General features: G+C 31.7%; 1 protein-coding gene across 1 annotated transcript; it reads right to left on the reverse strand.

Annotated features, from left to right (window-relative positions):
- Window positions 1–4,156: 4,156 nt before the first annotated feature.
- Window positions 4,157–27,199, reverse strand: LOC136985689 (GPN-loop GTPase 1). Its single transcript, XM_067283019.1, has 13 exons — window positions 27,117–27,199; window positions 22,306–22,505; window positions 20,297–20,390; window positions 18,880–18,923; window positions 16,264–16,326; window positions 14,436–14,473; window positions 13,213–13,291; window positions 9,922–10,062; window positions 8,967–9,196; window positions 7,392–7,431; window positions 7,200–7,284; window positions 7,018–7,116; window positions 4,157–4,306 (listed from the first exon to the last, which is right to left on the reverse strand). The coding sequence occupies exons 2-13, from the start codon at window positions 22,477–22,479 to the stop codon at window positions 4,233–4,235; spliced, it is 1,161 nt and encodes a 386-aa protein (XP_067139120.1). The 5' UTR covers window positions 22,480–22,505; window positions 27,117–27,199; the 3' UTR covers window positions 4,157–4,232.
- Window positions 27,200–27,224: the final 25 nt, after the last annotated feature.

Below are 27,224 nucleotides of genomic sequence, written 5' to 3' on the forward strand. Positions count from 1 at the left end.
ATGTCTACGAGAATCAGAGTCAAAGCTGGATATTTCCCATCGGCATTGCAATCCGTTAGTTCGTGTCGACCCGTGACCTCAGCGGACTGCAATTGGAAAAAATTGTAGACCTCTAAATTCCCACTGTCTGTCTTAATCTCGAGAACGGAGTTAGATGAAATCCGAGACCAGATATGGAAACCTTGGGAACGGTAGGTCCAATTAACTATATAAGAACTTCCGATGCAAACCGGAAGTTACGTTTTCTCAATTCAAAACTCCATCTCCCGAAAGCAGTTAATAGATGACCTATTAACTCTATTGTTAAAGAAAACGTATGATGTACAGAGGCAAGCCACTACTAATTTGAGGTGGAAAGCACATATTTTAAATTAAATGATTTAAAAATATGATTAAAATTTGCATCCCCGGCGTTGTGACGGCAATATGAATTTATATTTTAGAAAATACACACTCACTTCGTTTAACCTTAATATCCGGTATTTCTTGATCGTCCAAACAAACGTTTTCGTCCTCTCCGAGGACTGCCTCAGGTTATTCGAACAAAAGAATAAATTAGAGCAGGATTCCAATTTTTTTGAATTAATTTCTCGAGGAACTTTCAAAATATTCGAATATAATTTGACTATACGCGTGCGCTATGACGCGTTGCCTTTTTCGTATTCGTCACACACGTAACGCCACGCGTGCGACAGAGTGTTGCCGTCTTTGGTGTTTATGCATTTTCCAGTGCGTCCGGCCCTGTATATTTCTAGGGCCTCTAGGGCCCTGATGTCATCCGTTTGCAATGCTGAGTTTATCAATCTGGCGTTGTTCAGGTCAGCGTGTATTTCTGGATCTGTGGCGTAGGTTGACAAGGCGGTGGTACACCGTTGATGGCTTATATCATACCTATGTTCTTTGACCCTTTGTTGGATTGATCTTTTCGTGGAGCCGATGTATACCAGTTCTTGCCCAACTCTGTCATCTCTTACTGGGATACTGTATACCCCCGGTGCTCTAAGAGGGTTCAGTTTGTCTTTGGCGTTGCGCAACAATTTGTAAACATCTTGTGACCTTTTGTATGCCACCTTGGTACCCGTTTTGGTTGCGATTTCTTTGTATAAGGTCTTTAATCGCTGGTTGTACTCGACTACTGCGTATCGGCTGGTCTGTTCCTGCAACCGATTACCGTGTGTATACCGTGCCTTAGAAGGGCATATACACACCCTTCCAAGATGAGAGATACTAAGAGGGAGCTACGGAGGATAGAGCGCATCGCGATAGCACATGGATACGAGAAAAGTCTAATACGAAAGCTAGCAGGAACCTATGCTAGACCAAGAAATACGCAAAATACACACGGTAATCGGTTGCAGGAACAGACCAGCCGATACGCAGTAGTCGAGTACAACCAGCGATTAAAGACCTTATACAAAGAAATCGCAACCAAAACGGGTACCAAGGTGGCATACAAAAGGTCACAAGATGTTTACAAATTGTTGCGCAACGCCAAAGACAAACTGAACCCTCTTAGAGCACCGGGGGTATACAGTATCCCAGTAAGAGATGACAGAGTTGGGCAAGAACTGGTATACATCGGCTCCACGAAAAGATCAATCCAACAAAGGGTCAAAGAACATAGGTATGATATAAGCCATCAACGGTGTACCACCGCCTTGTCAACCTACGCCACAGATCCAGAAATACACGCTGACCTGAACAACGCCAGATTGATAAACTCAGCATTGCAAACGGATGACATCAGGGCCCTAGAGGCCCTAGAAATATACAGGGCCGGACGCACTGGAAAATGCATAAACACCAAAGACGGCAACACTCTGTCGCACGCGTGGCGTTACGTGTGTGACAAATACGAAAAAGGCAACGCGTCATAGCGCACGCGTATAGTCAAATTATATTCGAATATTTTGAAAGTTCCTCGAGAAATTAATTCAAAAAAATTGGAATCCTGCTCTAATTTATTCTTTTGTTCGAATAACCTGAGGCAGTCCTCGGAGAGGACGAAAACGTTTGTTTGGACGATCAAGAAATACCGGATATTAAGGTTAAACGAAGTGAGTGTGTATTAAGTTAACCGGTATTTAAGTCAAGTAGATGTGGTATTTTAGAAAATATAAAGGAAGCGGCGCTTCCAATGACGGCACGCCGCTGATATCCAGTAATGATTCCGAAAAGTTGATTTATTTGAAATTGTTTTGTTTCGAAATCGATAGAACGTAGAACCGTTTGGTTTTGTAAACGTTTTAGAAAGGAACGTTTAAATTTAAAAAATGGCGATGTGTTCGAGCCAAAACTTCTAACAAATCAGTTAAAAATTATCCTTATTCGACATTATGAAAAATTTGATTATTATTAACAGAAACATTTTTTGTCAAATGTCAGAAAAATTTCAAACGACGTATGCATCTGATTTCGGATTTAATTTCAAAGTGGCGGCATAATTTTTGGATGATAATTAATTAATGTCCAAAGTTAGGTTTAGTAGTTAGGCCTAAACTCGGTCAGCTAGAAATTTCCAACGTTAGGCTTTAGAAGTTACCTAAGAGCGCGTTTGGAAATTATAACCGGTGTTACCGGTAGTTACTCGGTAAATCAGTTATGACTCATAACAGTAATTTTTAAACGCGGTTATTTAGATCGTATTTTCCAAACGCCTTAGTAACTACCGGCAGTTACCGGTAACACCGGTTACAATTTCCAAACGCGCCTTAAGTGTTATGTTTGATTAGTGTGAATGTCCACGCGCATGCGCAACAACTACTTGATTCCAAGAATTTATAAAATTTAATAGATACAAAACTCCTTTTTTCGTTGCGGAGATATATTTAATTTCGAAACAAACGTTTTCGGCCTCATCCATAGGCCATCATCAGGTCGAAAGAAGAACGAAATTAGAACGCTTACGTTCCATGAATGGAATACAAAGTTCAAACTAAACGTTTTTACAACGGAACAAAATAACGGAAAATAAACTTAGAATGAGATAATAGAAAAATAAATAAAGATAACAGTAACAAATTAATAAAATAACATAAATATTCAAATAACACTAATATAAATAAAAATGATAAGTTTGCAAGTTGCAAGAAGTTTCTTGCAAACTTCTTAACCATGAACTCCCATGCCGATGGGATGGTAGGCTTTCAGCATCCCTTGCATTCAAACACCCTTCTTCCAGCCTGCTCTTATATATCTCAATCTTCTCTGCAGTTATTGCCAATGTTGGGGAAGAGATAGGTTTGATAATAGATGCCTCATCCCAGTTCACTATAGAGCCTTGGGTCTATGCCATTTGGGACAACATCGTTGCATTAGACTGCTTTCCGATACTATACATATGCTCCTTGAGCCGCAGCCCCAAACTCTTGGTTGTAACACCGATGTAGTCCTTTTCAATACCCAGTTGCATATTTTCATAGGTAGTTCTATAGACCCCTGCCTTCTCTTCTCCCTTAATACTATCTCTCTTATCCCTTACTACTAATACTCCCTTAATACTATCATCAGGTCGAAAGAACAAAATTGGAATGTAAGTGTTCCAATTTCGTTCTTCTTTCGACCTGATGATGGCCTATGGATGAGGCCAAAAACGTTTGTTTCTAAATTAAATATATCTCGGCAACGAAAAAAGGTGTTTTGTATCTATTTAATGGTTTGCTGAGCACTCTCTGTTATTATAAAATTTATTTTAAACAAAATTAATATTTGATTCGCTTTTGTGGAGTGTGCTATTAGATTGGCTTGACCAAGTTTGTTTTCTTTAGATTGTTCTAGAATTTGATAAATTATGGTTAATAAAATTACCATGAAAACGTATTTGTATGCAAGCTTCTTATTGGAAATTAGATTCAATTTCTCAAATTATCTGTATCTTTATATTAGAATTTATAAATTTAGAAATTTTCAATCCTTAAATTATATTCAGATAGCCTTCAGTTAGTGTATGGATACATTCTTTGAAAGTATTGCATTAAGCAACTCTTCGTAGAGCTCCTAGTAGCGACATTCTTTGGAACTGATAAAAATGATAAAAAGCACTGTGGTACAAAAGCTATTGATAATTAATGAACTGCATTAACCAAAAGCATGTTATCAAGGAGTATCTGTATAAAATTTATTTTAAATGTTACAGACCAAATAAGGAAATAATTAATTATAATATTAAAAATAAAATTTATTTGTACTTAAACTTTTTGTAACATATTATTTACATAAAATGCTGTTATTAACTATGTATTTGGTGTTTTTCTACTTTTCCAATTAGCAACAAAATTTCTAAATGATTCTTCTTCCTCCTGTTCCTCTGAAAAATAAAAATATGTAAGTGAATAAACCTAAATTTTTAATTTTATTAATTCATTGAATGATGTAGAATAACAATTGATATAAAAATTGTATAATATCAATATAATTTTCAGTTCATTTACTAACAACTCATATAAACTCTACTGAAATAAAATAATAAATTTCTGATTACCAAAAGTTTTTAAAATAAAAATAGATTGAAGGGGGTAACATTAGATGCAAGCCAACAACATATTTCAAATTAACAGAATGTTGAAGAATGTATTGTACAAGTGGAAGGCCAAGTCTAAAGGATCTTGACCTGAAAGGATTGATGTTGGCTAAATTGTTGTTTATTACTAGAAGTTTGTATAGAAAATTTATTAGGTTCTGACTCAACTTAAATTCAAGTCACAAAGAAGCAGGCTGACATTTTACTGTCTTAGCCAACTGGTTGTCTTGGATTCATTATTATTAGACAAAACTTATCCCTTTCCCAGACAAAACTTACTAAGCTGATCCAGAAAGTAAGTACTGTTTGTGCTATCTCCTGCACATCTGACAGCACAAAGGTTGCGCATGTGTAGTTTTTATCCTTCAACTCCATAACAAATAACAAGCATCCTTCAACTCCATAACAAATTATCATAACATAATCAAAACAAAATGGCTAACGTTTGAAGTCATTGTCTGTTGGTAATCATGTTTGTAAAGGTCCGCTTTTAGCGTCGGAGGTCGAAAAGCCACGCGACCGAGATAATTAGTCCCACCTGGTGTTGGGGCTATAAACGGCCGGAAAGAACAAAGGGAGTAGCATCTCCATTTATGAGTACACGTCAATGTGTTTGCCACGTGTTGGTCGACTTGAAAAACGTAAACAAGGGACAGACGCGATTGTAAGCTACGTCGTCCGGAGGAGGGCGGATGTCTTTGGAAGCTCCCAGGGGAAAAGAAGGACCCGATTGGTTGCAAGTGGTCGCCGTGGAATCCCTTAAATTGTAAGGGCGGTGAGAGAAACGGGGAGAAGGGCGAGAGACCGGATATGTGGTAGTCTCTGACACTAGGAAAGCCCTTGAGGTGTAGAGAGAGCGTTCTCCTCTTAGGAATTCCTCTGAGAAGGGTTAGTGCAGAGATCGGACGGCCACGCAGTTGAGCCAACTCCGAAAAGCGACCTGAGTTCCCCGGAGCCTAACAGTCCCCAATAGACAAGCCGACATGAGATACCACATCTTTGTTGCATAGTGTATGTAATGTTGTCGAACTTGTACATTCTGTAAATATTTGTTGTGTAAATAAACTGTAAATATTCACTGGACTGAGTGTGAAGGTGTAGCTTTCCTCGAACCATCGTACGGACATTCTCAAGTCGTAAAAACCAACTGGAGACGGATCATTGTAAAGATCGTAACGGATTACGTAAGGATCTTCACTATGTTTAAAACAATCGATCGGCCTGCCAGCTGTGAAATAAGAGTTGTCAAGTTTTTGAGTGCAAGAAATGTTCAACCTCGTGAAATTTATCGTCAGATAAGTGAAACTTATGGAGAGAATGCAATGAGTGAAGGTATGGTGCAAAAGTGGGTTAGGATGTTTAACGAAGGAAGGGAAAATGTCCACGACAAGGAGCGCAGTGGACACCCGTTGTTGATCACTGAAGAATTGGTGCACTGCATCAACAAACAAATTTGTTCCAATAGGCGATTCATGATTTCTGATTTGTCAATGCTTTTTCAAAACATTTCACAATTTTTATTACACGAAATTGTGACTGAACATTTGCACTACAAACAAATTGCACGCGCGATGGGTACCGAAAACACTAATGGATGTTCAAAAATGGAAACGCATGAGAGCAGTCTTGGAGTTTTTGCAGCGTTATGTGACAGAAGGAAGTGATTTTTTGAAAAGGATTGTCACAGGTCATCGATGAAATATGGAATTGTTATGAGACACCTGAAATGAAACAACAGTCACTGGAATGGCAGCATACTGATTCCCCAAAATCTAAGAAAGCAAAGCCACCTCTTTCTTCAAGAAAAATCATATGCACCATGTTTTGGGACTGTCAAGGAATTTTGTTAGTGGACTGGATGGAATGAGGCACAACAATCAATGCTACAACTTACTGCAAGACATTGAAGAAGTTACAGAACAAAAGGTGTGGACTACTGACTTCTGGCATTGTGTTCTTGCATGACAACGCGCAACTGCATACCGCACACGTAACGGCGACACTGCTTGATTCATTTCGCTGGGAACAATTCTGTCACCCTCCTTATAGTCCAGACCTAGCTCCATCTGACTTCAATTTGTTTTCTCATCTCAAGAAATTTCTTGCCGGCCACCACTTTGCAAGTGATGATGAGATCAAGGTAAACGTCCAGAACTAGTTCAGGTCGCAAGCAGCCGAATTCTACAAAGCGGGTATGTTGCAATTAGTGCCAAGATATAACACATGCCTTAATTTGCATGGTGAATATGTCGAAAAATAGTTTAAGGTATGTAGATTTTTCTGTAATAAAATATAAATAAAAACAAATTGCAAATCTTTTTTAATACCAAACGGTACGTACTTTCTGGATGAGCTTAGTACATTGTCAACTCATCACTTTTCATTGTTGATCATTAGAGACTGATTCTCAGATTAACCCAATAAATCATCATATAAATCTTTAATATATTTTACACTATCAATTCACTTTGTGAAGCTAGACAAAAAATAGACATTACCATTACTATCGTAATCTGGCCTTTTTTCTTCATCAGAAGTATCTTCCTGGTCTGATCCAGCACATAAATATATTTCTGAAGATCTGGGTTCTGTAAAAACTAAAAGATAAAGGCAATAATTCCATAAAGGGCATCTAATTCAAAATTAATATTTTAAATAATTTTATAGAGAAAAAACTTACACATAGAAGTTATGTCTTTTCCTTTTCCCAAATCCCTTTTTAAATTAGCTAATTGTTGTTCTTGTTCTGCTTTTCTTGCTTCTTCCTAAAATAAAATATTAAATCTAATTAAATTTAATATAATTTATCCTTTTAAAAAGCAAAACAACTATTTTAAGATTTACATGTTTAAATTTCAGGCTGAAAACTTACCCTTTCCTTAAGTAACTGTTCATATTCAGTCTTATAAATTCTGTATTAGAAAAAAAAAATAATAAATTTTGTTAAACAGATTAAACAAAATGTTTACTTGCAAGAAGTAGATATGACAATGCTAGCAAGAAATTTCAATTATTATTCTCATAATCCATTGTAATAAATGCTAAAGATATGTAATTTCTATAATATGCTGATAGCATTGCCAAGTCCACATCTTGCAGGTAAGCATTTTTTTAAATCACTTACTAAATTAAAATTGTTATTAAAAATAATTTAAATTCATCATCAAAACTTTTATTATATTTAATAAAGATATGTATTAATTTTCATTCTGTTTCATTATAACTATTTATTTCCATTTTCTTAAATGCATAATGCTTTAGATCAATATAATTATCTTTTATAACAATAACTTGATTCTGAATATAGTTTGAGTTAGCATTAATTATTATAGCTAGGATACTATAGGATAAACTGCAGATAATAATACAATTAGAACATATTGTAAAAGAAAAGATTAAAATTTGAAATAAAATAAACTCATACTATGCCAATATTTGAAAAAATAGAAAGCAAATATGCCAAATAATTATTAAGACTAGTAATAAATTTTCTCAATATGAATTTATGCATTTGATCCTGCTCAAACTGTTCTTGTTCAAATTTTTATGTGCAGCAGAAAAAATTTATTAATGTAGTATAAATATAAGTATTTAATCATAATTAAAAATTACAATTTCTTTATCTTTACTGCTTGAAGTTGACAAAGTCTCAACTATAAACATGTTAACTATGTTGTTCTTATGATAAAAAATCAGCACTAAACATATGTATACTTCAGTATGTCTGTTGCAATAAACTGCACTGCCATTCCTAGTTTTGATTGAGACTTTAAAAGACCTATTCATCCAATTATTGTATCTGTTCATTTGGCTGTTAATATAATTATCAATCAATCAATAACTAGCCATAATATTATACTTGTGTGTGTTGATTATGTATAAAATTTTATAATTTCAATTTTTCTCTAATCTTCAGTAATTAAAACAGTTGTGCATTAATTAATGTACCAGAAGATCAAGTCTGCTTTGTGTTCATTTGCTGATTTAATATTTAAATATCTTTAGCAGTTATCAGAACAATTAAGATTTATGAACAATTAAAATGTCTTCATTAACAGACTGGCATAAAAAAATGAGAGAGAAAAATTAATAAATCACATAACTGTTTAAATTTGAATAGCAATACTTTTAATATGTGTTTCTGATCAAATATCTGACTATCTTTATCTTAGAACATTTAACAGATTGGAATGACACAGTCTCTACATCATTCTAATCTGCTAAATGAACATTGTTTTAAGCTGAGAATGATAAAACGATTTAATTGTTGTTTGATTTATTTGTTTATCAATATAGTGCCAAATTTAATGAATTTCAAAGAAAGAAAACGAAAACTGTTTCTACACACAATATTAAAATATAATAAAAAAATAGTAAAATTTTATATTGGATTTGTCTTTGAATGAAAAAACTAAAGCTACATAGCTCTAAAAACAGCAAATCATACGTTTCATATTCATTTCTTGCAATTAACACAGCTTTGAAGAATTCTTCTGTTCCAGCTCCAGTAACAGCCGATACACCAACAGCTTGTAAAGTACTATAAAACTCGTCCAAGACCAAACTCATCGATCTCGTTAAATTTGAGATATAAGATGTTTCATTCTGCAATGCTTCTTGAAATGATTCAAAATTTTGCATCCAATCAAGAGCAAAATGATGATCCACAACATCAATCTAAACAAAATAAAGCAAAATATATTGGATATGGTTATTGATATATGATTATGAAAAATTTTACTGTAGAAATATGTTAAAAATTTTATTTTCATTGTACATTCTTGCAGCATGTAACCAATACTGATATATTGACATATTGGAATGTTCTCGACATATTGGTATTGGTTTGCTTTAGAAACTAATACTCAGAATATTTTGATATGCATTATTTTATGAAGCATAATAAACAAGCTGGCAACACAATAAGATAAATGCATAAAATGGATGTATGATTATGATAAGAAGCAAATACAGGATAATAGTCTGTGGTACAAAAGTGAAAGTAGCATTTGTTTATTTTATATAACAGGAACTTGACACAAAGACTTTTTAATCCATCACATGTTAACTTTATCTTATTTTATTTTATAAAAATAAAAATATTAATATAAGTTTGATTAATTTAAACATGAAAAATAAAATTTAAATCAGTATCAAATTTGTTTCTAAATTTTACTTATTTCGATTATTTGTGATTATATATGTAGTAAAAGTATGTATACTTTTAGCATCTTTTAAAACATATTGAATTCAACTTAAAATGTTTTGGCACTAGAATCAGTTTTATAAATGAAACAAACTTTACTATACAATTAAACTTAAATATTTCTAAAAATATATTTTTATGATTTTCAAAAAGTTTCATATACATGCATTAAAATTTACTTAAAGAAATTAATTACCTTGTTCATTGCAACCACAAATGGTAGTTTAGTTTTATATACAATACTACAGGCATATAACATATTTGCCATAAATGTTACAGGGCTGACATTTCTGTTAATGTCCATAACATATACAATAACTGTAGGAAACAGAGAAGCCTAGAAAATAATAATGTCTTATAAATATAGTTAATTACATAATTTTATTTAATTAATTAATTTTTATAAGTATTTAAGCATTAGAAATAGATTTTATCATTACAAATTTTAAAATAAATAAATAAGTATGCATATATTAGTACAGCAAAATTCTATTATCTAAACATTAATTATAACTTTTAAACTTTGGAAAAAGTCTTCTAAATTTGATATAGTTAAACTAAAAAATTTTATTTGTCTCATTTTATATATTTGAATGTAAATTAACATAAATAATGAACCAGGATAAAATTTTGTTAAAAATGGTTCATCCTTTCATGCCACAGGAATTCAAAGTCACATGATGGAAATGATTTTTCTTTATGCTCTTTGCCTAAATACATAAAATTGCTTAAAACATGCAACTTGTATTTCTGGAATATGAAAAGAATTAATCTTGAGTTCAACTTAAACAGCACAATGAAAAGATTATATGTCAAAAATATCAAATGAAAAAAAGTCCAACAAAAATCAACAAGACATTGGTAAGAGAACCTTCCACACACAAGGATGGTTTTTCCTTTGAGCTCTGTTACTCTCTTTTAGCTGTCAACATTCCATTTGTGAAGTTGTATTATTTTCAAAAAGTTCCTAGAAAACATAGCAGATTCTTATACCGTACAGCATCAATTATCCGACTCAATTGGGGGACTGGGGTTGGTCGGATAACTGAATGTGACAGGGGTTGGATAATCGATGCTCTACTATATTTGAATTAGCATAGACAAAACCACCAATGTAGAAGAAAGGTACAGTACATGGCAAGTTGTTTAGTTGGTAAGCTTGACAAGGAATAAAACTTACAAATCACATATGATTTCCACTTCAGAATAGAAGAAAACTAATTAGTCCACAATTCACTCAGTAAATTCTTTTTCCTTCTTCACTATGTGACTGACAAAACACTCTGTTTTTCTTTAAACTTAGATAAGCTGTATAACCAATCAATGAAGAGAGGACACTAATTTTACTAATAGTTACTAATGCTACTCCTTACATGCTAAAAGCAGCAGGAATTATTAAGGTTCTACAGACTGTATATCCTAATTGAAGTAGAGCATTAGCAAAGCTTCTTCTATGAGGCTTACAGAATTGTGTTCATTCTCAAAATCTGTTCAATAGATTTTGATTAAACTTTGCCATCTTCCATTAATTGTGATGCAAAATCCAAAACAGCAAATAAAAAATGGGGGTCCATGACTTTGTTTTTGAGATATAAGGTTGTTTCACAAGTACACACAACAAAGCAATATCACATGAATTGTGCAGCGTTGCAAGATGTGCATGATTGCTAGCACATCTTGTATGACCTTATAAAATCAAGTTCATTCTCAAAATTTAATGGATTGATTTTGATAAAACTTTGTCACTTTTCTTTAATTGAGACGAGAAATCCAGAAATGAAATGTGAGTCCATTTAAGTGTAAAAAATCCAGCAATAAATCGCTTAACTTTCCCGGCATCATTTAAAATTCTGGGGTGCTATCTGTTATTTCTTTAAAAAAATAACTGTTTACATTTTTAATTATTATAAAATGGCTAAAAGCTTAATTTTCAGAATAGGAATGGGTTTTATAAAAAATTTTAAATGCTAATAACAAGTAAAATTGTCATTAAGTCCGACCCTACTTGAGATATGACACATGACCCTCCATTATCTCCTCACCTTGTCAACCTTAAACCACCAAAATGTAATAGCATGAATCTTTCTAATACACAAATCTTCCTGCAAAATTTCAGAAATTTCTGAAAGCACAGGAGTTATTAAGCTACAAAGAAGGTAAAAAAATTCATGCCACATACAAATATTAACATATACATAGAGGAAAAAAATTCTGAATGTTTTTGCATTTCTCAATGTTTCAAGGTCTCCTAAATCCAAAAATGTAAAAATCTTGGGGGGGTCATTTTTTGACCAATTACTATACTTTTCATGTTATTCTATAACAGATCCAGGAAAGTAAAACTAGGAGTCCATGACTTTGTCACTGTAATACTTTTGTATATCGAAAACAATGTCCATGCTCTCTGATGCAATAAGTGCACCTAACAGAATTTAGGCCTAGGGGTCAAAAACAAAAACAGTATTACATGCACCTAATGGAAAATAGGTGCAAAAAACAAACAAAACACAAGAACAAAGCAATCTTCATTGATTGCTTTGTTCATGGATTGTCTCTCCTTATCTGGCCAGTGCAAGGATCGTGTCTCCTGTGGGTTGCAGGTATAAGGATAGCCTCTTTTGTGATGGCAAGTGCAAACTTTACCTATATGCATCTGTCAGGTACTATAAATTGCCTCTTCTGTGCCTAACAGGAGCAGGGATCGCTTCTTTCCTTCTGATTCCACTTCAATACTATCGTGATATGACAAAGTCACACAATGTCCTAGTTTAATTCTCATTAGACGCTTGGTTCAAGATTTAAACAGACTTACCAAATTAACATCCCCAAAATTTAAACCCTTTTTCCCTGTATTCCTAAAAATACACAGGAACTGAAAGAATTTGGACTACAGAAAACAGATTCTCTGGTAGTAGTTTCTGAAGTTGTAACTGAAATACAAAAATTACCAAAAATTAGGAAGAAGTTAACAAGTTCTCCAGAAGGATCCTGTACTTAAAACTTCTGAAAATATTGGCAAAATTTTTTCCAGTGAATTTGTTGATCATGAAATTGCTCTATAATTTACAGAAATAGCTTTTTAAGATTTTATTCTTTGACATTATGTGATGTAGAGAAAGACATTTGTCTTTCTTGCATTTAGACATATCTTTTAAGACAACAGATGTAGTTTCTTTCTTTTTTTATGAGAAAACTTTGAAAAATATTTTGTAGCAGTCTTTACAAAGATAACATTATATAAAATAAATAAAACTTTAATAAAAGTGAAGTGATTTTAGCAATGTACACTTTGCAAAATAAATAAAACATATTTCAACTGTTAAGACTATATTATTTTACTTTATTTAACATAAGCACACATTTTTCTATTTATTTTTATGATACAAAAAGTCAAGGTTTACTTATAATAAATTTAAGTTTAATTTAGAGAAACTAAGCTTATTTTAAGTTATTAAAATGAGATATGAATTTAATTTAATGTACTTACAAGTGACTCTGTTATGATAGTTCCTGAAGCAGACCATGTAAATACTTCAATTTGTCCTGGTGTATCAAAGATGACAAATCTAAAGTTTTTGAAAATAATATATATTATTATCTATATATATAGATATATATATATATATAGAAATCTTAAATTTCAATAAATTTCTTATAATGTACTGTATTTTTAAATTCACTTAAGTTAACTTATACAAGTCCAATTGTTATATAAATATTTTGATGACCTTAAGATAGGAAAATTAGAAGATTAACTGAAGAAGGATAAAATTAAGATTGTTCTGCAGCTATAAGTCAAGTTTTGTATTTAGATTCAATTTATGTATATAAGAGGTCTCACTTCCTAATATACAGTTGAGATATATTAATTTATGACAGTTTTAATGTAACTGTCTCTTATTTATTTGGAGAGAGTTGAGTTGTCTTTGTTATAAGTAGCACATGTTTTCCACAAGGTGGCAGAGTAACTACGCATAATTTGGTCCAAGTCAGTCAAACGGTTTGGCAATTTGTGCGGAATGAATTCAGGGGGAAAGATGAGGATATGAATTTTAAAGTAGCATATATTTTTTGGAGGATTGTAGAGAGTAACTATTCAAAATTTATCTAGATCTCTCAAACTTTGGGAGTCGGGAGATGAAATCAGAAAGGAGTGAGGGGTCCGAGTTTTATGATAGTCCATGTTTCCTGTAGAATACCTGAGACTGAGACAAATGCCATGGCAAAACACCTTTTTTGTGCATTTTCCTTTTTTTAATATGAAAATAGTATATAGTTTATGTTCATCTGGAAAAAATAAGCTTTCCAATATCAAAAGAATTTTAAAATCGATTCAGTAGATTCCAAGATTACCTCCAGCAAACAAACTTTCTCACTTTTTACATTAATATAGATATAAATCATGGCTATGATAAAGTTCAGTTATGATCCATGAATTTAATTTACTTCTGTCAATGCATAACAATCAAACATTTACAAAGATATCTGGATCTATAATAATAACATAGAAATTTAAATAAGCAACAACACAGAGGAACACATTAACACATTATGAGAACACAGTTTAAGGCTTTACATTTTTAAATTCATTACTTTGGTGGAGGAGAAAGGCTTCTTATATATTATAACTTAACACTACAATATGTCTAAATCGATTAGATAAGTACTATCCCTGATAAGTAAATAAGTATTATTTAGTTTTTGACTTACTCTTGTTGAGCACTTCTTCTCTCAATAAATTTTAGAACCTATAATTTTAATGAAATATAATTATATTAAATGTGTTTATAATTTTCTAATTTAAAATACTTAAAAAAAATTTGAATGATGACTAAACTTTCTTATCATTTGTTTCATTTCACCTTCAACTCAACATATATTAAAAATTCTAAAGACTTACAATTAAAAGTTTAAATTCTTTATTTCAGACTCTTGCTGAGATTTTCATCTCTTATTCTTACAAAATTCTTAACATAAAATTTTATCACAATCTAATTATTATAATTTTCTCCTCAAAAAATGTATTATTCTTGTAATATTATTAATTTAAAGACTATATACTGCAGTTTTGATATTTTATAAGAAAGCTTGATATTTTCTTAAAAACACAAAAAATTAATAGTTAGATTAAAGGTGATTAAACTACATTGAAAGAAATGATAAAAATGTAAATGCTGTTATACACTTCTATTCAAATAGAAAGCTATTGAATCTTGCATTCTTGTCTGAATTATTAGTTTCAAGAATATTTAATGTAGTTATATAATAGATTATAAAAAAATTTATAGATTTATATTATAGATAATAGAAAAAAATTAATACAACACATAATAAAGGACAAAAAATTCAAATATAGAAATAAAGTGAAATACATTTAAAAAAAATACAGTTCATTTTAATTAAAATAGTTTAAATTAGTGATGAGCAACCTTTTCTGAATGTGAACTTTGTAAGCATCTGGTGAACTGCAAGCATATTTTCTTATGGAGTTGAAAGCTTTATGCCTGCTAAGTATTAACCTTTCAACAGTGGAACAGTCAGGTGTGGGGCTCCCACTTAGTTGTGGAGAAGAAATGTGGGAAATTTTTAAAGTATATTTTCAAGTGTTTTTTCTCATTACCGTTTCGGAAAAAGATTTTGTAAACAGTTCTGTCTGTAAAGAAAAGTATTTTTTTATTGTTACATAATTCATTTTTTATGTGAATTTCTTTTTTGCGGTAGTTTTTGGCGATACCCCCAAAAGAATTTAGTGAGTATAGTCGTCCCTCACTACTGCCACACAATCGCCTTGGACGATTATAAACATCCCTCACTGTTAAGAAGTTAACATATTCTACAACCTTAATACAGTATATATATGCTGCCATGAAATTTGATCAGTATGTATGACATAGGAATGGGAGTTACAGATGACATTTTCCTGGTTATAGTTTCTGCTTTCATCACTCTTGTTAGCTGAATAAATTACATTACTGTTTTGCTATTTTCATTTTAATCGAACAAACTTCATTATTAATGCAGCTTCTCATTATTTTGTAAATTAGTAAAATAAGAACAGTAAAACTTAAATTAAAAATTACTTATGAGTGACGAAACTGGAAATTGGTCAAGTTTAATTCGAGTTGCATAAAGTCACAACGTAGAAAACAGGAAAATAAAATTATATTGTCAAAGCCCTAGGGTCCATATATTTTTTTTTTTTTTTTGTAACTCTTTCCGCCCAATGGGCACTAAGAGGGTCTCTTATAGCAAGCCCATTATGGGTTCGGCCAGGCCCACAATGGGGCGGCCAAATGGTGAGAGACGGGGACCGACATATCCGGACAAACCACCCCCGAAAAATTCCTGGGGATTTTTCGACCCGTCCGGATTCGATCCCGGGTCCCCCAGGGCGGCAGGCTGCTAACCTTGACCGCTCGGCCATCCGGCCGCTTGGGGTCCATATATTAGGACCTCACGTATTATGGGTTGCTTATGACTAGTTTATATTATAATATTGATTAATTTTCATATATAAATATTTAAAATTAATACTCACTTGATCAAATTTTGTAGAAAATAAATTTAATGAAGTGATTATTCCTCCATTTGGACCTAATTTATACATAAAACATGTTAAGGAAGTATTGATTTATATTAGGATTAACATATGGAAATTTAATATTCTTGCAATAAATTAACAGTTCATGCTTAACAATTTAAATATTTAGAAAATAATGCACTTATTTTAAACCACTGAAGACAAAAGTTCAATTTTAAAAGAATTCGGCAGAATAATAAATAAACCTTAATTCTTTAATGTTATTTGTTGGTTAAAATCATTAAAATGATTATAAAAGAAATAAGATTTGATTCTTAAAAAGTAAAAAAGAAAATAATTAGTAGTCTTCTTATGATGGATAATATGAAATATATTTTTCCTGAATTATTTAATCAATATTATTAAAGTAATTTTTACATAGAATCTTAAGAATCTTTATGATGCTTTAATAGATAACATAAACTACCTTCTTAGCACCCACAGGGCAGAAAGAGCAAACAGAAGTAAAATATACATGAATAAATTATCTCAAAACATACATTTTAAAATCAAGTCTCATCATTTTTTGTATACATTTTGGAAGAGATTATTTTAATTATTATTAACTTACTCTATATGAAATAGATTTATCAAGTTTTGTTTATTAACCATCAATAAAAATTTATTTTAAGTTATTCAATATCCCCATAAAAAATGTACAATGGCAAATAAAGCATTTATATTTAGAAAGAACTTTAACTTCTCACTTAATTTTGATATTAACTTTTCAGCACTTATGCTGTTGCAAAAAGACAAAAATGTCTTTTTTTAAAATTGTTTCTGTAGAGGTAGGGTTAGGCTACTTCACCTCTTTTATTCTTGCATCAACTTTACCTTTAAATATATGCAAGGCATTTTCATCACCCCCTCCAAGTTCCTAAACTAGGAGGTAGGTGGTGTAGTTTCTACACACACACATGCTTATGTAAAATTTTCCTTTGCATATCGGTTCTACTTTCTGTTGTTTTGTGGTCATAAAGACCACACAAAAACAAATTTATGACTAATGTCTAGACATCAAGATATTCAAGTGAATGAAATACCAAAGTGCTAAAGTAAGTATTATCTGAAAAAGAAAGAAATGAAATGGACGTTTTGGATGTAAAAGAAACTTCAAACTTTTGTTTGTAAAGTAAATGCTGATATTGGTGATCTTCACGGGTGTTTGCTTTATGCAACCTGATTGTCCTTCAAGAAAAGAACTTAGAGCATTGAGGAATAGAGTATGATCATCAAATAGGAAAGTACTGTATTTACTTGCATATAGGACGAGGTGTGACTTTAAAGATCAAAATAAAGAAAATTAGATTTATTAATACAATTCTAATTTTATTTCATTTAATCACAAGTAAAATATCAAATGAACATAAATGTAGACATTGTCTCACAAAAATTACTGGCATTTTAAACTTTATGTTGTCGATTTTACAAGATTTTTCCTTAATTTATTCATGTAAAGCTGGACAATCGAGAATCTTTTTTGCCAATTCTTAACAATCAAATTCACTCTCCATCGATTACACTTATGAGTTTCTCTGAATTCTGAATAATCATGTTTTCACGTAGAAATGGATTAAAACTTGTATAGGGATCCTGTGTGATTTTGGAATTTCAATCTGAAAATCAATTCAAAAGCTTTGCTTTTCCTATTGATATTTATCTTTACTCCTGATAATATACAAGAATGATTCAAACGACCCAGATAAAATACTTATGTTGCATCCGGTAAAAAATGAAAATACACAGTTGACAAAAATTATTTGCAAACATGCAAAGAATCTTTCACTGGCATGTATAGGACAATCTAGGAATTTGAAGCTGTAATAAATGATATATAAATGAATAAAAACCTCATCTTATATGCGAGTAAATATGGTATTTTACATACTATTTAACGTACAGTATTTGTTATAATGTTAAATTCATATGTACTGTACATATTCCTAAATATGTGTTTATGTGACTTGCAACTTTAAGTATTTAATGTGCTAGGTATTATATTCATTACATGTGTGTGATTACCTTATTTATGAAATCTATTTCTTTATTCTATTCACTCATGCACTCTATAATTGTGCAATAATTAAGAAAGAGTTTAAAAAAATAAATGCAAATGTAAATTCATATAAACATATTAAATTTACCAAATAAAATAGAAAAGTCAGAATTTTATACAAAAAGTACAACACATGCTTTCTTTCGGGAAAAATTGTTGCATGCTTTACAAAAGGTTAGCATTTTATTGTGTTTGGTAATAATACTTTTGAATTGTTCATAAGAATATATCTTTAGCTTTGTAAAATTATCATTTATTGATATAAAGTTAATTAAATATCTGAAAATTCAGTGTTTCATCTCAAGCAATTTTCAACTTATATCCAGAAGTTCTAACATAAGCATTTTCTTTTTCTACACTTATCATTTTATCTGTTGTTTTACTTAAATGACAAATTTTAAATTAATAAAATTTAATGAAATTGTAAAGAAAACTTTTAATCGTTGTACCGATTATTACTATCCAGTTAATTTTAAACTATCACTGAAAAAATATTTTTAAGTACAAATTAAAAAAGGATACTGTTTCATGACTTCCTTATAATTCACAGTGTCTCGTATATCTGTAAATAAAACACATTAAAATAAGTAAGTATTACTAATTACTTTCAATGATATTATATGCAAATACAGAGATACAAAATAATTAGACTATAAACTAATTTGCTCATTACTTATTTTATAAAATAAAATTATTATTATTTTAACAGAAAAATAAAAAAAAATAAACATTAAAAATATTAATCAATTTTATATATATTCATATTCTTGGTCAGGGCTTTTTAAACTGTGGGTTTTTAATAATTTTTAAACTATAAAAATTATTTTTAAAGTTATTAACTTTTGTGATGGTTTATTCTATCTGTAGTAAAGTAAATCAGGAAAAGTTTATTACATCAAAGAGATTGGAGTTGGTATAGTTCAAAAAACATTTAATAATGAGAATATCATCTGAAGTAAAATGATGTACAGTGTTACAGTGTCAACTGATGAAAAGAAATAAGTGCTTGAAACATGTTTTGACAGATGTAAGAAATTATTGAATAAAGGATGTTGAATGGGTTAAATTCAGACAGAAAAAATCAAAGGACATCCTAGACAAAAATGGATTGAATAGTGTTAAGCAGGCCTTAGAGGAAAGGAATTTAACTGTATTCTACACTAAAGACTTATCTGTCTACAGGAGAGTTTGGAGAAAAGTAGTGGATGGTAGTATAAAAGTCTGATTGTTCATCATGTTGACCTGTACACCTTCTGGGTATCAGCAGGAATAGATGATAATGAATGTTGAATGATCAAGCATTTTCTAAATACATTACATTATGTTTTTTAAAAAGCAACTTAAGTTTCAAAACAATTCCAAAGTAACCAAAACTATATTTATATCAATGTTTGTGAATCATATCAATTCATAATTATTTTTTTTTTGTTTTTTTGAGAAAGACTTAAATGAATTATAACTATGTAGTTACAAGCATTTCTTGATATAAAAATGTAGAGCTATTTATATATTATAACACATTCAATTTTGAATATTAAAAATTATAACATGTTTTTCATCAGTTTTTACTTAATTTCTGTTCCATAACTCCATGGTTCTCAATCCATGGTCTGCAGAACATGGGTGCTCCATGAAGCCACTTCAGATGTTCCGCGAAAAAATCAAATATATAATTAAAAATTGTTGCAAAAGAAAAGTCAATACAATGTAAAATAATTTTTGCATAGGAATTTAATCAACAAATACCAATGTTGTCATCTACTAGACCAAGTGAGCTTGATTTCAAAAAGGTTTGCCACCTCTGCTTTAAAGCTGATGTATTGTAAGTGTTCCGTGGAAAAAAAATGTCAAAGTTTAGTGTTCCCTGACTTCAAAAAGATTGAGAATCACTGCCATAACTTATATAAATATACAAAAAAATTTACATAAACTTACCAATATTCACAGGATATGGTACTTCTAAACATGCCGGATCGAGATTAACAACATATGGCATACATTTTCTAGAATGTAGATGAGCAGTAATTCTCTAAAACATATTAATACACCATATTAAATTATTTCAGAAACAACTTTAATCTGTGACAAAACATCCATGTTTTTTTATGAGAAAAAATATAATTTAATCAAAAATCAGCTTATAAAAAATAGACTAAAAGTGAATAAATGCTTGCAACTTTATTCAATTCTAGTAAATTATGCAAACAAGTCTCATATTTAATAAAATAATCTGTACATGCACTCTTCAAAAATGAAATTGCAACACCATAAAGGAATGCAGGACGAGTAGAAGTGCCAGAGATATGCAAATAATTATTTGCATATCTCTGGCACTTCTACTGGTCCTGCAATTTACACATGGCTATGTGCATTCCTTTATGGTTTGCATATGCATTGGGTCATATGTTACCCAGTTTCAGGCTATAAAGAACCGCAGCCAGCTCAGGCTATAAATGCTATTAGCAATGGTTTATGGCAGCTGAACTTTTGAAGAAGTATAGAAAATGCCTTGGAGATGACAGTGAGCTGAATAATACCAGTTAACATCTGGGGGATGAAACTATATCCTAGAGCTGTGCAACCTCTGTTTGTCGATGCATGCAGTTGCCACATGTATTGGCATGATGTGAGTACCATCCAGCAATGTATGACATGATGGATGCAGGAACATTGCAAATATACTGAAGAGGGAGTGGACTGCACCAGCACAACAGAACGCACGGACTGGCAGATTTGCCAAATGGCCTATTGGAACCCATTCGCCACAGCCTGCAACATCTGAAGGTTCAGGTTTAATATAGTTTGGGTGCATCTGTGTCCATCCAAACCATTCACAACAGGGTGCATGAAGTCAGGCTGTAAACACTAACCAACAACAAGGGTGCAATTAACCACTCAACACAGGGCAACACACCTGGCCTGGGCTTGGTGTCATTTTCATTACAATTGGACCATTGGATGGCATCAGGTGTTGTTTACAGATGAATCCTGTTTCTCTCTGTGGAGGAACAATAGTTATGGACAGGTGGGGGTAGTATCCAGGGGAATGCTGTGACAGCTACTTATGCCAAGTGTCATACCGGCTCCACACCAGGCAACATGGTTGGGGAGGTATCGTGTTTGATCAGTAGACAGCTCTGATGCACATTTCCAGTACTCTGACAGTGGACCAGTAGGTCACATGAATTGTGGGACCTGTGGTTTGACTACTGGTATAGGCCACAACTGACATGGTGATCCAGCAAGAAATGCTGACCACATGTCACATGGCAAACTCTTTCCAGCCAAAACAGAATTCATATCCTTCCCTGGCCAGCAGGCAGCCTTGCTGTAACTTTCTTCCACTGAACACTTGTGGGACCTTGTCTGATGCAAGGTGCATAAGGGACCACTGCCTTATACCATAGGCCTGTGTACATAGCAGTAGATGCAGCTTGACAAGGGATACCTCAGGAAACCATTAATTGCCTCATAGATAGTATGCCATGAAGGCCATATTTGTTACTGAATAAACAGGTATCTGTTGCATATCTTTGTCTGTTCTTTAATCATTTATATATCTGTCTTACTTGTACTGGTCCTGCAATGTGCATGTAGCTAAGCACATTCCTTTGTGGTGTTACAATTTCATTTTTGAGTGTATATTTATATTGAATGTAATTGTTACATTTCTTATTTAACTTTTAATGAATTTTAGATATCTGAAGATGCAAACAAAAATTCATAAAAATATTAAAACTGTATTAAGAAAATTTCTGAATACTAAAATAAAACAGATGAAAGTAAATGTAATCCGTTATCTTATGTTAAATTTTAAAATATATTCCATTTCAATTATAAAATCATTTAATAATTATAATAAAAATCTCGAAGCATTGATACTAAACACCAATCATTTGATTTAGTATTTAATAAATACTAATCTAAATTTGGAAAAGCAATACCTGAACCCATGTAGTTTTTCCTGAACCTGCCATTCCAAGTACAATTATGCAAGTTGGTTTCTTTCCTTCATTTGGTACACCAGATAGAGGAACTGAACTTTCTACAGTTTCTGATTCCATTTTGTCTAATTCTTCTTGTTTGTCATCTTCAACTGTTATCTTTTCCTTATCCATTTCTTTGATTTTACACAAAAGTATTTCTGAAATAATAAAATAAATTTAAATTAATTTTAAAGTCAGCAAAATTTACTTAAAAATTATTGATATATAATAAATGAATGTCTTTGTCTAATAAGTTGATCTTATTATTCTTAATGTAAAACAATATAAATAGTTTAGAACTGTTGGTCTTATTCACTGTTTAGTTTGAAGAGAATTATAAAGAAGTTAAAAATATAGGATAATTTGTTAAAATTTAAATTTACTTATTTCTTAATTTATACATCATAATGCAAGCTTGCCTTAACAAGTAAGAGAGCAGCTTCCGTTATTTACAATAATAAAACTTGTTCATTATTTTAAATAAAGAAATTGAGTGAGATTATATGGAATGAATAGCTGATAGGATAAAGCTGTGCAACACTGGCATTTACCAAGAGGTGGCCTCTCAAGATACTTAGTCTCAAGTTATATGAGCAGCAACACAAATATATTGGGCGTATCATGTGTAACAAACCTCACAGAGCAAGTTGGTATCACATGATCATCTCAACACATTTGTTACTACTTACATAACTCAAGGCTAGGTACACAAGAGGGCTTTCTAATTGAAAAAGACCTCTGTTTAGATGTTAGACACATGAAGAAAACCCAGAACATGGCTAGTTTATTGATGACACATGAACGTGTAACCTGTGTAAACAACTGCAAGTATTTAGTATGTTTTATCCACTCAGCTATTTAGCATGCCATACTTTAAGAAAAATTATTTGAAAAATAAATGTATGTATTGAAATATTTAAACTTTAAAAGGCTGTCAAAAAATATAAATATGATAGTCAAATAACCACAGCAGCAAAGATATTAGAATGCTGTTCTGAAGAACCCACTATCAAATTCAAGTGAAAATCCAGAAATTTTTCATTTGTGATGTGTCCCCAATATGTCTCATCTCATCCCTCACCAATGGTCACCCTCATTTTGTGTCCTGGCCAAACATATGATGGGTATGTTTAAAAAAATCCTTTTACTGTCCATAGGATGAAATAGTAAACAACAAAGAAATAAAAATATTGAAATTTATCGATCTGTATTTATTCTTGTGTATATACAGTGCAAGACAAAACTTTATGACTAGCTATGACTTTCTCAGTAAGCAAGGTTGCAAAAAGAAAAAAAAGGAATCACTGGTTTTTTTAAATTTTAAATAGCATTTCAAACTTTGATTTGTTGTCATGAAATCTAATGAAACTTGGTATCATTATAACAACAATGACTGCTAAAGTTCTGGTTATTATAAAGAATATTTAATCAGCATTTTTGACCAAGACTTAGGTAATTCTCAGCTTGCAGAATAAATAGTATTCCATTTATTGTTATTATTTGATATACCATTTTTTTAATGTTTTGTATTTACGATTTTTACAAAACTGGGAAATAAGTACTTGAATAATGATTACTTGCTACCACCATAGCATCATAATATGTCAAATACAATAAATTTAAAAAGTTTATCACTTCTGAACTAGCAATTATCATAATAAAAATGTCTCAATTTTCAAAGTTGAAGATGAGCCATTTCTGTTATCCATCTAACAAACCTAGTTGATCCATGGTTTACTGATGAAAAACTATCCAGCAAGCAGACCGATGAGCCTTGAAATATGCTAATAGTCTTCATTCTCAATCCATGCCCATTATTATTAACTATCAAGCAAGAGCAAGCAGGACCTTTCAAAAATTCTCTCTTTGGGAGAGTTCTTACTATATCCTTTAAGCCTCTAAACTGGTGGCTTTCCTTGCAACACTTGAATCCAGAAACTGTTGTTCTCATTACACAACTATAGTCAGGGCCTGATTTACATAAGGACATTTGGGGTCGGTGCCCAGGGCCCCCACAAAACTATGTTTAAATATAATTTTTTTTTTTTTTCTATTACTGCAACAGCCTAGTGTTGCCTAATCATAAGGGCCACAGGCAAAGAAAACCAAACCTGGGAAAAAACCTATGAACCATTGGAAAATTTCGGGAAAAAAAATTATACATAGGTATTTTTCAATTAAATTAAAATTAGTTTTACACAATAAAATATATGTATGTTTACAATAACCTTATTTTTAAATGAAATTTACAACTTCTTAGTTGAAATTACAGTATTTTCTGTAAATTTTCTAAATCATCAAATTTGCCTACTTTTAAAGGGGGGTCCCACCAAATTTGTGCCCAGGGCCCCTGGATTGGTAAATCCGGCCCTGACTGTAGTCATATAAGTCAGAAGTGAATGACTTTTTTGTTCTTTTGGCTTGTTCAATCCAAACTAAGAAACAGAATCAAAACCCAAAAAAGCTATTAAGCTGTTGGTGGTGTTTAGAAATATAAATAAGTGCATAATGGAGGTAGGCCTATTTAAGTACGGGATGCTTTAACTAAGGAAAGTGTACAGTTTATTGTTTACATAGAATACAAGTGGACATATTAGGAAAAATATAAAAACAATGATCAGCACAAACTATTTATAAGGCAGAAGTGAGTGAACCCAATTTCAGTAAAAGAAGGCTTGAATAGTTGGTCAGTATTCTTTAGGAATTAATAGTTGGCCAAAGGACTTTAGGAAATAATATTATTGGAATTGCCAATCGGCTCCTTTTTAAATGCACAATAGGCTTAAAGAGCACACAACCAATTCTAATCACTTTTCATAAAAGAATATATCATAAGCATGAGAACACTTTTATCTTCAGCATCATTCTGAAAAATTTTTCACTTTTAAATTTTACCCCCTTTTTTTTGATGGTTTCCAATATTGACAGATATGCAATTTCAGGTTTCATCTCACATAGAGACACCACTGAACACAGTCAATGTTCCCTCTAAGCTGTGTGACTGCGCACTGCTCAAATTGTTGCCGCACACGAGAATTTGTGCCGCACAGGCGAGCATGCACACTGATTTGAATTGTTGTTTACTTATTTCTCACTCTATCTGCAACATGATTATTGTTACGTATATTTCGATTAAATACATTAAATCATTGACAAAAGATAATATTTTGTATGGAAGTATGTTTTAAAATGAATTTTAATCTCTACTTTATAATTACAGAAGAATCTCTATTATCCGGACTAATTGGGGATGAAGATAGTCTGGATAATCGAAAAAAATAATAATTGACAGTACATATAGTATGAATAATTTTTATTTGTCTAGATTTACATATAACTTCAATATTAAATTATTTTTTATTAAGAAATTCAATTAACGATTCTTGTTTAAAGCTAGCTGTCCTTTTTGAAGCTGCTAAATTGCAAATACTTTTAAGACATATAAGTTGTCCTGAGTTACACTCTTCTTAGTTCTCAAATGGCGACATCTAAGCACTGAAAAGCTTCAGAATGTGTAGGACCAATATCTCTTATTTCGCAAATCTCTTCGTCTTCTCGATCTTGTTCATCTGAGGCAGATATTTCTTTAATTATTTCCTCATCATTCAAAATTTGGAATCCATGATCGTTTGCACCGCAGTTTAACCACTTTCTACATCATATTCATCACATTTGGCACATATTAAAATTTGTGCTATTGCTTCCGCAATGTCTCCTATACCATTTTCTACTGTTACTGGAATTTACTAATGGTCTTTTCAAAATTTTGTTCCATGCATTCCATCACGTACATACTGTACATAAACAGTGGTGCAATTCGCCAAGTGAAAATCAGCAAATTCGCACAATTTTTGTTTATTTTGAACAATCCGGATAATAGAGGTCCGGATAATCAAGGTTCTACTGTAATTATTTCTACTGTTATTATTTTATATATATATGCTCAGAAAAATTTTTTGCTCAGAATCTGCTTAACAAAAATTTTTTTTGCTCAGAGAAGTATATTTCCACTCATCTACAAAAAAAATTAGAGGGAACATTGCACAGTTCCTTTTAGTTTAATTTTTTATTATAAACAATGTCTCCAACCTACCATATTGCCAATGGTGCTGTCTAAGGTAAAATTATGTCTTATTGAGTATAATTCGAAATTATTGACCATTGAATGTATAACTTTCTCTGACAGAACAACGATTTTAAGCTCACTCTACCATCATTTCGACGCCATATTTGAAATAAAAAATACGACTGCTTATTACCTGCGCGGTTAATGTTACCTACGGTTCCAAGATGGCGGCTCATCTCTGATTCCAGCAAATAGAAGAAGGGAAACAGTGGGGACGCACGTTCTAGCCTAACCTATTCTAATAAATTACCATAATTATTAGAATACCAACAAAATTATTAGAATAGGTTAGGTTAGGTTAGAACGTGCGTCCCCACTGTTTCCTTACTGGAATCAGACGAGCAGCCATCTTGGAACCGTAAGTAACATTAAACACGTGCGCTAGTACCAATGTATTTGCTTATATGAATTAAATGTACATAAGTTGTATTTAATATACCCGACGAAAATCGTGTTAACAGGCAAGACGTCAGACGTAACGAGGCAAGTAGATATTTACGATTATAACTTCAAACATGGCAGCGAAATGATGGTTGTGTATGATCGAAGCTCAACACAATCAATTCGTATAAAAATAAGACAGTTTTCAAATCGCCGATACTTTCTACCTTTACATTGAGGGTAAAAGTTCGTAAATTCTTACCTATTTTTATGAATTAAGTAAAAGTTGTCAACACACGTTACAACGAAGTCAGACAGTTGATTGTAACACGACCGATTCGTTACAGGTACGAAGCCAAATAATCCCACA

Source organism: Centruroides vittatus, unplaced genomic scaffold (assembly GCF_030686945.1).
Source record: "Centruroides vittatus isolate TY-2023 unplaced genomic scaffold, ASM3068694v2 contig_975, whole genome shotgun sequence".
NCBI lineage: Eukaryota > Metazoa > Arthropoda > Arachnida > Scorpiones > Buthidae > Centruroides > Centruroides vittatus.

What these genes read in the sequence shown, in the direction of transcription:
- LOC136985689 (XM_067283019.1), bottom strand. Translation starts at nt 22,479, where the DNA reads ATGGATAAGGAAAAGATAACAGTTGAAGATGACAAACAAGAAGAATTA. An exon ending in AGGAAGTCATGAAACAGTAT is followed by an intron (nt 16,327 to 18,879) that starts CCTTTTTTAATT and finishes TGTTTTATGTAT; the next exon opens with AAATTAGGTCCAAATGGAGG. An exon ending in CTATCATAACAGAGTCACTT is followed by an intron (nt 10,063 to 13,212) that starts GTAAGTACATTA and finishes ATTATTTTCTAG; the next exon opens with GCTTCTCTGTTTCCTACAGT.